This window comes from Rutilus rutilus, assembly GCF_951802725.1.
Source record: "Rutilus rutilus genome assembly, chromosome: 6".
Classification (NCBI taxonomy): domain Eukaryota; kingdom Metazoa; phylum Chordata; class Actinopteri; order Cypriniformes; family Leuciscidae; genus Rutilus; species Rutilus rutilus.
Window position 1 is genome coordinate 10,101,888 of NC_140214.1, and position 12,155 is coordinate 10,114,042.

Here is a 12,155-nt window from a genome sequence, read left to right on the forward strand (position 1 = left end):
GAGACGAACGACGAGAAGGGAGGAATGGAAAGAAGAGGTGTTTTCGTCATCATTTATGTTGACGTCATTTATTATGCTGTTTTACGTTTACGTTCTCGTCTCTTTTTTCTGAATTTACTTTCCTTTCTTTTGTTTCTCTTTTTGCATGACTCACTCTTTATTTCCTCTTTCATTTTCCCTCTCATCCACCATCCCTTTCTCCATCCATTGTTTTCTGTTGTCATATTTTTCTTCTTTTCCTTCATCTTCCAAGACCAGGGAGATTCAGACTTCCTTATTCCCACCTTTACTCTCCCTTCATCCTCTGTTTCTCCCACATCTCCTCCTCCTCAAACTTCCCTTTCACCCTCTACTGAAGGCGAAACTCTTCCTCCTCCCTCCTCTTCGTCGTCTTCCACTACCGTCCCCACATCCACTCTTCCAATCTCCTCGACTCGCCCTCCTTCTGCTCCTCCCACTCTCCCTCCGTCTCCTGAAGTTCCCACCACCTCTCTTTCCAACGCTCTCTTCCCAGATCTCACTCTTCAGTCTGCTCGTGCCCCTCCCTCCTCCCCCTCCTCCCCCTCCTCCCCCTCCTCCTCACCTCCTGCCACTCCATCATCTGTTTCTCGGCTGAATGGAGTGCACACCTTTACAGGTAATCCATTGTACACACACTCAAACCTAACCACATTTTAACATTCCACTGCAGTGCCACTGATCACAGTTACTGGTTTCTCTGTGTGCGTGTGGGAGGGGTTTGGGGCGGGCATGATTACCTGAGTGCACTGAGAAGAGACAGCAATGATCGATCATGACAACACAATAATTGCCTTGACATTTAAACTTCAAAACATTTTACACCAGTCAAAATCTATACACAGGTGAGATAAAAGGGGCTGATTTATTATTATTTTTTTCCTATATATCTAATATAATAATATTAATAATAATATTTAATGTAATTAAAATAAATTTTGCATACTTTACTGGTCAAATGTTTGGGGTCTGTAAATAATAAACAAATACTTTTAATCAGCAAGTCTACAATAAATTGATCAAAAGTGACAGTAAAGACTTTTACCTTTTCATTGTCTATTCACCAAAACAATCCTGAAAAAAATGGATCACGGTTTCCACAAAAATATTAAGCAGCACAACTGTAAGAAATTTTTCTTGAGCAGCAAATCAGCGTATTAGTATGATTTCTGAAGGATCGTGTGACACTGAAGACTGGAGTAATCATGCTGAAAATTCAGCTTTGACATCACAGGATTAAATTATATTTTAAAATATATTCAAATAAAAAAGTTATTTTAAATTGTATTGATATTTCACAATATTACTATATTTACTGGATTTTTTTATCAAATAAATGCAGCCTTTGTAAGCATAAGAGACTTCTTTAAAAAAAACATTAAATAATCTTACTAATTTTTTTTTTTTTTTGCCAACATTGTATTAAAAAATGGTTATCACTTAAGGAAACTTAAGGAACATGATTGAGTGTGTCTAATGAAAGGGATAGTCCACCAAAAATGTAACTTTTTTTTTCTTTTCATTTACTCATCCTCATGTTGATCCAAACCCATATGACGTATTTCTTTCATGCATGGAACAGAAAAGGTGAATGTTTAAGTGAATATAATTCATGTGAATGAGAACTCTGGCTGTCAAGCTTCATTAATGACAAAAAAAACACCATGAAAGTAGCATAAAAGTGTGTCATAAATTGATTAATCATCAAAAATGCAATGTATATTACAAAAATACATGTAAAGTAATGTACATGTTTATGGACTAACAATTTTCTAAAAAAAATAAAGCACAGATATGTAGACCCCATCATGCATCTTTCACGTACCTGTGTAGACAAAATGACCAAAGTGCCCTCCCTGGGTGGAACAGCTTGAATGTGTCACAATATAATCGAGCAGGTTGTGTTTGTGCGTGTGAAAAAGAGAGATGTATATTGAGATCTCCAGTGCAGTATCACAGAAGCATGTTGAGCAGCATCTGCTGTCAGCTTTGACTGTAATGCAGGATTTAACCAGGCACATCTCACGGCAAAGCCTCTGATTATCTAGAAACACAATCTGACACAATACCTTCCCTCCAGCAAACGCTCGCTTCAATTATTTTATTATTTCGCTATGTGAAATCCTCTTTAATACTCTTCCGAGATACTTATTTTTTTGATAGTGTTCAGTGAGTTCACACAGACGCACACGCACGCACGCTTGCACACTTTTTCTTGATCGTTTCTCTTTGTTCCTTCTCTTGCATCACATCTCGTGCCTCCACTCATGTGGTCCTCATCCATCCATCCATCCATCCATCCACTCATCCATCCACCCATCCATTCATCCCTTCATCCTCTTGAGAAGAAGCCGGAGTAAACGCTGCAGGTATTGTCACCTCTCTCTCTAACTTTCTGTCTTTTTCTTTCTTTTCCTCCTTTTTTCTTTTTTTTTTGGGGGATCTTTGAATGAATCTCTGTCCCTTTTTTTCTCCTCTGTCTCTCTTTCATCAGCCTGTTTGTCTCAATTTATGATGGATCTGGGTGTTTTTTTTTAGCTACAACTCTCTGGTGAATTGCTCTGTCATTATGAACATAGGTAATGGAGCAGGAACGTTGTTCACGAAAGCAAAACATTTGATATTACATGGAAAACTATTAATATCAGTGCAAATTTGTTGGTTCATTGAAAGCTTAATACTGAATTAGGTTGATGCCAAAAATTGCATTTTCAGCCAATTTGAAAACAATCTCGCTTAGAAAAATGAATGAGATTTATTACTGATGCAACTCAGTTTTTGCTACAGGGAGGTCCAGCCATCTGTAGCCTGGTGGAAGAAGCCAAACTTGAGTCAAAGCATAAGCAGTGATTCAGTTGAACCTGCGTGCATCTTCCCATGTCATCAATCTGGACATTTTCAGACCCTGACTGATAAGGAATGCAGATTTATGTCAATTTGCATGCCGCAAGTTTAATTCTGCCCCACTTTGTGCTAATTTAAACCGTAGTACATTTGCATCATCCACATCATTGCATCACGCAGAGACCCTACTCCAGGGGGGACTACAATCTCTATTCAAAAATGTGCAACACCGTGGGAACCCAACGGGGGGGCCAGAGACTGATCTATTTGTATGGATATCAAAGGAGATGCCTTAATGCCCTGAATAAGCTATTTTTGTGTCGAATCAAACTGTTTATCACATAATAAATTGATTGCCTTGCTGCTAATCTTCAACATGTTTGCCATAACAGTTTAGAAAAAGCTATATTTGGAGTTTGCCATGAAAAATGAGCATTTTATAAGAGGTTTCATTTTCAGCATTATATATTAAAGGTGCATTGCGCAAGTCTCTGAGTTTTTGCAGAACTATGCCCCCTTCTGGCGACACGCGAAACTGCAACCAGAGTTGTGCACGCGGTTACGTTGGGGTTTGGGATGAACTAGAAGCCGGTCTCGTTGAATCCATCTTCTACTTTTGCAAAAGTCGCTTAAGTTGTCTTTGCTGATGCGGATAATGGCGGCGAATACACAAACCTGCCAGACATAGCCAGGTGAGCGTGAACGCGCATGACATCACGCCCAGTCGATTCCGACCCGAATCCCTCTTATTTATTTTACTGTACAGGATTATAGAGGCAATCGCAGTGATCATAGAAGGGCTCATTCAGCCCATCAGGCAATTGTTTAAGCATGTATGGGTTAGAAAAACGGGTATTTTTAACATGAAATGTTGCGCAATGCACCTTTAATTTTGCCGACATAAAAGACCCCCATCATGATTAACTTGCAAGATGGATATTATCCAAATTGGCTTTTTTTTACCCCAGACTAATGACGCTTTTCCACTGCATGGTACGGCTCGGTACAGCTCACTTTTGGGGGTTTTCCACTGTGTACGGTACCTAGTACCTGGGACTTTTGTTTAGTACCACCTCGGTTGAGGTTCCAAGCGAGCCGTACCAATACAAAAAATGTGACAATACAAGTACAAAAACTTCTTCGTCTTGCAGTGAAAAACATCCACTTGCCGATGCCGAGAATCAAGAACATCATTCCATCGATATGCTCCATTGTTCCTGTGTTGTGCGTTTGTTTGTGTCGCGTTTACGATACCACGGTAGTAGAGGCGGCGCAACTGTAACGATCAGTCTATAATCCCACCCACTTTGAAGCGGTACTAAACTGCAGTGGAAAAACGAGTCAAGCACCATGCAGTGGAAAAGCGCCATAAGAGGTTAACAGCAATAACAGCAACAGCATTATAGCTAGATAACGACTTGGGACGAGGAGGCACCACATATTGAAAACATTGTTTTTTCAGTTTTTGGTTACACTTAATTTCGATGGTCCACTTTAGATACTCTACTAACTATAAGTAACTTTGCAACTACTACTCCCATTAGAGTATTTGTAGACCGTAGTAGACCCTTAGGTTAGGGTAAGGTACTAGGTTACGGTAAGGTGTTAGGGTTAGAGTTAGCTGACATGTAGTTAACCCAATTTTAAATAGTGTTACCCAATTTTTAATAAACATTTACTGTCTAAATTAATGAATGTGTATTTCGCAAAAGATGCAAAGAATGCTAGATGCTCGTTGAAGTCAGTTTTTTTTTTTTTTACTGAGAAAAACAGCGATAAGTAATAAATTAGAAGCAAATCATCATCAACAGCAGATCAGTGAACAGTATCTGGACCGCCATTTTCAAAGAGCCTTAAATATGATTCTTTGGCGTAGACTCGAGTTCAGAAAAACACTAATGAAATGAACTGAAGTCTGATGTCAAATAGCTTGATGGTGATCCTCACCAAAAGCTCTAGTATGAAAATGCCTTTAAATAGCTATAAAGACCTGAAAAACTTTTAAAAAGACGTGACTTGCTATGTTTGTCAGTGTGTTTGGATGCACAAATATAAGCCACCTTGTAATGATTTTATCACTTTGCATCAGTGTCCTGTATATTTACATTTAGATTACCTTTGCAATCATCTAATACTCACTTAAAGATCATCTTTAAAAACGCTAATCATTTAATATCACTGTTAAATGTAATCTTGACCAAATCTCCAAATGAATATCCACTTTTTTTATACTGAACATTATAATGTTGTGATGCCTAAATTCACTTGTAGCAGAATTATTGTAAAATTATTGATTTTAGTTTTGAATGTGATACTTTTTACGTATTAATATCAGCCAATAATTATCTTAATGGTATTTTCATATTATCAGTGCATCCCTAATTTATAATATTAAGCACAGCTATTTAACTCCAGTGATGACCCCTTTAAAAGACATTGGGCCCTATTTTAACGATCTGAAACGCAAGTATCAAGCGCGAAACGCAAGTAACTTTGTGGGCGGGTCTCGTTGGGGCGCTGTTGCTATTATACCGGCGGGAAAAATGACTCTTGCGCCCGATGCAAATCTAAAATGGGTTGGTCTGAAGTAGCTTCATTATTCATAGGTGTGGTTTGGGCGTAACGTGAAATAAACCAATCAGAGCGTCATCTCACATTCCCTTTAAGAACAGGCGCGCTTGTTCTATAGTGGATTCCTATTATAACGGCGGATTTGCCAGGCACACGCCAGGAGCGTTCACGGCCGAGGAGACCGACGTTCTCGTCAGGGCCGTAAAACACAGAGAAGTGACGTTGGGGATGGAGAAACACCCAAATTAACTTCGGTTAAACAGGCGTATGATAATTTGGGTAAATGTGTAAGCTAGATGTATGCTTTTATAATAAACTGTCTGTCTATCCATATCTATCTATCTATCAATCTATCTATCTATCTATCTATCTATCTATCTATCTATCTATCTATCTATCTATCTATCTATCGTAATAATATATGATTTGCAAAAATTAAAACTGCTGCTTCTGTGTAGATGAGAGAATCGAAGTGTATGCGCGTTGTGCACACGCTACATTGATTATGGCCAAGCATGCGCCCTTAAAATAGCATATAATAACATGCGCAACGCGCCACTGACTTTAAACTAGTTTTTTTCGGTCAGTGGCGGAATTGTTTTCTAAACCTGTAAAATAGCATGAGGGAACGTTTGCGCTGGAACACGCCTCCTCTTTGCGCTGAACCGCCCCGGGAGCGCAAGTGTATTTCTTAGTTAACCGACGTGCGTCTGTGGAGGGAAAAGTCCGCTGTGCGCGGGTGCAAAATATGGATGATACATGCGTCGGTGTACAAAGTCAATTGCGCTGGGTGCAAGATAGGGCCCAATATATCTTCAGTGTTTTCTGTCTTTTCCTGTACTTTTTCTGTGTTTTTTTTCCCTATTATTTCTTTCTCTCTACCTCTTTGGTTTCTATCTGTTTCTCTCTCTCTCTCTCTCTCTCTCTCTCTCTCTCTCTCTCTCTCTCTCTCTCTGTCGCTCTCAGGGCTTCTTGTTGTGTCACTCAGCACTCACTCTGTTCGTCCTCCTTCATCCTCTCTGCTCTCATCTATCGCCCTCCTTTTTTTCTTTACCTAAAGCGTGGAAGCGTCAGGGTGACTGTTAACTTGTCTTGTTTTGATGGAGTATTGTTTGAGAAGGAGACAGAGATCGTGCCGTGGGTGGGAGTGATGGATGTCGTTCGCGCTCTCTGAGTCCAGGCAAAGTCACTGAAGCTTACGATAGACTCTTTGCTGAAATCTTGCTTTTGATTATTCATGTGTTTCCTTTCAAACAGAGGTCAGTGGCTCGTGGGGCTTCACGGTAGATGGAAAATAACACTGTAGTAACTTGACAGCCCATTACAAATACTCTACAGATTTTATCGCACATTTTTTCATAAATTACCATTTAAAAGTTTGGGGTCAGTAATTTTTTTTAAAGAAATGCTATTCAACAAGGACATTACATTGATCAAAAGTAACATCAAAGACATTTATATTGTTAAAAAAAAAAAACATTTCAAATAAATTCTGGTCTTTTGAACTTTCTATTCATGAATGAATCCTGAAAAAAATTATCAGTGTTTCCACTAAAATATGAAGCAGCTCAAGTGTTTCAACATTGATTATAATAATTGACTGAGCAGCAAATCAGCAACTTTGTCATCACAGGAATACATTTTACGTTTTAAAGTAAATAAAAATAGAAAACAGCTTATTAAATTGTACTTTTCATTTCAGACCCTATTTTAGTTCAGACTGCTTGAAAATGTCAAGGGCTCTATTAAAGAGGAAAAATTGCTTGAAATTGTTTCCTAAGATAAGTGTTATTAGAGCTGGTTGAAAAAAATTAAAGACACATTGTGACTCTTTCTCAGATAGAATCTGTAGTTGAAAAAAAATAATATTTTAAATATATAGTAATATAGTTTCAAAAAGTATGTGCAGTATTATCAGAGGGGTTGTATTTTTGTAAGTGGGGTTGTCGTGAATAATCTGGCTTCACTTTCATTCAAGTGTGCAAACTTTTCTCAAAACCAGATGAAAATTGACATCAACCTGAATAGTTTTAGCACAAATTTCCACCAGTAATTCAAGTCGTTTTGTTGCATTTAAATTTAAGTATTCTAAGAACATAACCTTCCAATTTCATATTGCACATTTCCATCCATTGTACAGCCTCTGTACTTCAAAAAAGGACTAAGTGAATCACTAGGCTTTTTGTTATATTTCAAAATATGTGCAGCTTTAATGCCATTGCTTAGGGGACCATTTTGTAATCGCATTGTGACTTCCTGAATCAAAATCAGTGAAGATTCCCAGCATTACTGTACATGCATGACCTCCGCTGTGAATGTAAAGATGAGGTGGGGTCAAATAAGTGTTGTATGTTTTTCAGTCTTTTGAGTCTCTCACAAACTCTTCTCTGATTTCGCCTGGTCTGTATTGTTAAGACATCTGTTGTCATTCTGATTGTCCTCTCTGCACGGCTTTGACGATCTACCTGTCTCTGTTCGTTTCTCAGACCCCACAGCGATGTCCACCTCCTCAGGAGTAGACCATGCTGTGATTGGTGGAGTGGTTGCTGTCATTGTCTTCATCATGCTTTGTCTCCTCATCGTCCTCGGCAGATACCTCATCAGACACAAAGGTACTGCACACTCACACACCACCCTAATCAGACAAAGAAATCCCTCGCTCCCTTTCACACACATGCACAGATCTAATCAGACACAAAGAGATCGCACACACACACACATCTGAAGGGATTATAACCTTCAGGAACTGTGGTCGAATTCCTGACGGAGGGCTTTGCAGCATCCTGCCCCATCAGCAGCTTTTTTTTCTTTTTTTTTAATAGATTTTGTCTTGAATTTAAGCATCTAGACACTTGACCCAAGATCTCATTGTTGACTGGGACATTATACTTGTAAATGAACCACATGTCTCACCGCAATGGTGAACCTAGAAAAAAAAAGAAAAATGAAAATGAATGAACAGCTTGACGTATGCCGCAAATTCGTCAAAGGTCTAAAATATAAACGATTATAATGGACTTACCATAATGAATCAGGGTAAGAAAAAAACACATTTTGGAAGAAAGTTCGATGATGTATTGACTTGTTATTTAAATTTACATTTTGAACAAAAAAAAAATACATAGTGTACATTTAAAGTATTATTTATTATAGTCAAGGTTTGAGGTTTCTTGCAGCAAATACTTAAACATTTTCCTCTCTCTGACCTTTAGAATTGTATTTTAGCTTTATTTTAATGACCTTTATTATGTCTGTGTAGGTGGAAGTATGTTAATGTGCTGATAAAGTGTTGAAGAATGTTACTTTTAAAAGGTAACACATTACTGTAGGTACTTTGCATTGGAAATTGTGTGAGTACTCTTACTTTTCAATGCAGGAATTACATTCACAGGAATAAAAAGTATTGCATGTTAAAATATTACATTGTTGACAAAATGTCACCTTTTATGTTTATTCTTGTTCCCAGCCTACAAAAAAAAAACAAGACAGGTGTTGATTTTCATTGTAACAACAAAGTTGAATGCATTCATTTAATTTTAAATATATAGCAACGGATCATGTGCGCTCCACTGACTTTACTCCTATTGGTTGTCGCTCACGAAAGCCGCTCTTCATTTGCGTAAAGTCAAACATATCTCAACTTTTTTACGGCGTCAGACATGCCTACATCCTGTCTCCGGAAATCGCCAGCTCTGCTTTGAAATGAATGGGATTGTGCGGCTTTGTCGCTGCGTGTTACTGGTAGTGTGAACGCAGCTTAACTCTAGTTCTGGTAGCTCTGACATCAAAACTGTGACTCAATATTTTTATAGTCTATTGGTTAAGGTGGACTGGGGAAGGAGTTCTAAAAGAGTGATGTCTGCATAGTACTTTGGTTTCTTTTATTTCAAAATAGCAAGAAAAATTCTGTTCTATCTTATGTCTTCTTAGAAACAGCTATTTTGCAGAGTGCAAGAAGCAACTGACAGAGGCTGACAGACTGTGTGAGTGTGTGTACGCAGAGGGACACTGTAAACAGATCAGTGTTTGAGCTGTGCTGCTACTTTCCCTCTGTATCTATCTATGACTTACAGAGTATATATCTAGAAAAGCTGTCAGAAACTATACATTTAGGGAAAACAGCCTGGTTTCTGAGCCAGGAAAAAAAATGCTGAACAAGGATTAAATGCAGCTGCGCATTGAAGGATCATACGTACACTTGGGTGAGGTATTAATGTAAGAACATTTGGTTGTGTCTTAAGTGAATGTAAACAGATGAGACTAAAAAAATCACGTATGTACAATAGTGGCTGAAAGTGATGTTTGTTTTTAATGACCCTACAAGTTCGATTAAACCATCAAAATATGAGGAAAATATTTTATATTTTTTAAATATATTAAATATTAGGGGAGAACAAAACACTAAACTTGGTTTAATAATTTTATCTGACTAAATTATTTGTCAAAAAAGGCAAACTGCTGCCACAGGTTTTATTTAACTATGCACAAAACATGCATAGAAAAAAGTAAAAGCTCACAGGATAAGCATAGATTAACTACAACATAATCAGTTATTCATATTTTGTTGGTTCTTTCTTGTTTTTGCATGCGTTTATAATTTCTTTGTATGACAGCCTGGCCTATTATGTCAATGCACAATTTGCTAATTTTCATTGCGTTACAAATAAAACAACTGACTCAAAGCACAGCTACACAATATGCTTACAAAATCTTTAATAATTTTCTAATAATATTCGAATAAAGCATCATATAGATGTCATTTTTTTCTTAGGCCAGACATCACTTTTGTCCGCTTCTAAAATATCAAAATATTGGATCTTGACATGTAAATGCAGCATGTAAATCTCAATCTTCAAAATTTCTTCCTTTCTAAGTGTTTACTAAAATAATTAATATAATACAATAAAATAATTAAATTAAATTAAAGTATTTTAAATAAAATATTAATTTTAGTTAAAAATTATCTTTATTCAATTGGGAAATACTACTTTGTTTCATTGTTATATTTAATTTATCATTCAAATGTTCGGTCGGTATGATTTTTTTTATGTTTTTGAAAAAAGCTCTCTTCTGCTCACCAAAGATGCATTTGTTTAAACAAAAATACAGTATAAACTACAATATAATGAAATATTATTACAATATAAAATAACTGTCTTATTCCTATGATGCAAAGATGAATTTTCAGCATCACTGTCACATGCTCCTTTAGAAATCATTATAATATGTTGATTTCCTATTAAACAGTTGTGCTGCTAAATATTTGTGTGAAAACAATCAACTCTGATGAATAGAAAGTTCAAAAGAGCTGAATTTATTGAAATAGTTTAATAAAGTAATTTTTTGTAACATTACTGTTAGATAATCTCTATTTCTTTGTGCCACCACACAAATATTCTCAGTCCCTCCTTTTACTCAAGAATGCATGGGTCCACGGAAAGAGTCAGGAACACAGACAGAGTCTCCGTTCACAAAAACTTCTTCAGTTTTACTTTCTGCACATCAGCTTTTATACATTGTCAAGAGGTGGTGTAACAACCTTCTAATGAGAATATGTCTTGGAAGCAGATTCAGACAAATCCAGATCTCTTATCTGGACTGGTTTCCAAGAACCACACACACACACACACACACACACACACACACACACACACACACACATACATAAAAAACAGATGCATGCTGGAACAAGAACAATTTGTCCTCTCTTGCTTGAGAGACCCACCATCTCTGCCTTGACCGCCTACATGGTTACATTTTGGGAGCATATATGCAGATGAGAACAGGCAGAAACATGTTTTACTGTCATTTTTGAGCAATTTAATACATCCTTGCTGAATAAATGTATTTTATTTCTTTCAACAGTAGTGTATGTTCATATTCAACCATCAATTTACACACATTTTTTTTAATATATAATTTTATATAATGAAACAATGAAATTAAAAATAAAAAACAGTAAAATAAAATGAACTAATTATTGAAGATATACAATTAATGTTGATATACAGATAGCAAAAACAAAGAAAACAGTACAGTTGTGATTTCTGTCTCTCTCTCTCTGTGTGTCTCAGGAACGTACCTGACTCATGAGGCGAAAGGCTCTGATGATGCTCCCGATGCAGACACGGCCATCATTAACGCTGAGGGGGGCCACTCTGGGGTGGATGACAAGAAAGAGTACTTCATCTAGAGATCCATCCCTCCGTACCCTCTTCCTTCACACGCTTCAGTTCACTCAGCCTGATGGGGAAAACGGCGATGGCAGAAGAGAGAGGAAATATGTGAAGAAAAAAAAACAAAACAAAAAGTGTTGACCTGTTGGAACTGAAGGACCTCAAATAAGCTTCGACACACAGGACAGGAAAGTGAGAGTTGTGCACTGGCGCGTGGGCTCATTTTCACACACGCACGCACGCACACACACACACACGCACACACACACACACACGCTCACACTCTTTCTTCATTACCATAATGACACATGAGCAAACACACACAGTGAGACGTAAACAATAAAAAGAGATGATCAAAGGCAATATGACAGTGACCACACTTCCCTCGTCTCCCATGATTCCTTTCAAACGGTCCAGATATGTTGCACAGTGACATGTGCATGCATGAACTTTCAGGACACACTGTCTGCTCCCAAAACCATTGAAAGACACAGACTGGTAACAGGCACGCATGCAAACACACATCAAACAAAAAGGTTATAAACT

The 12,155-nt window shown here is 37.5% G+C and overlaps 1 protein-coding gene across 3 annotated transcripts in view; it reads left to right on the forward strand.

The window, feature by feature from the left end:
• Positions 1–12,155, forward strand: part of cadm3 (cell adhesion molecule 3) — a 62,778-nt gene extending 50,623 nt beyond the window's left edge. Inside the window, exons 9-12 of one of the 3 annotated variants that reach the window (XM_084412631.1) lie at positions 254–637; positions 2,367–2,387; positions 7,920–8,045; positions 11,508–12,155. In XM_084412631.1, the coding sequence (XP_084268757.1) occupies positions 254–637; positions 2,367–2,387; positions 7,920–8,045; positions 11,508–11,626 (650 nt within the window). In that variant the 3' untranslated portion in view covers positions 11,627–12,155. The remainder of the gene's footprint in view (positions 1–253; positions 638–2,366; positions 2,388–7,919; positions 8,046–11,507) is intronic. The other 2 variants (XM_084412632.1, XM_084412633.1) reach the window with 2 other exon arrangements.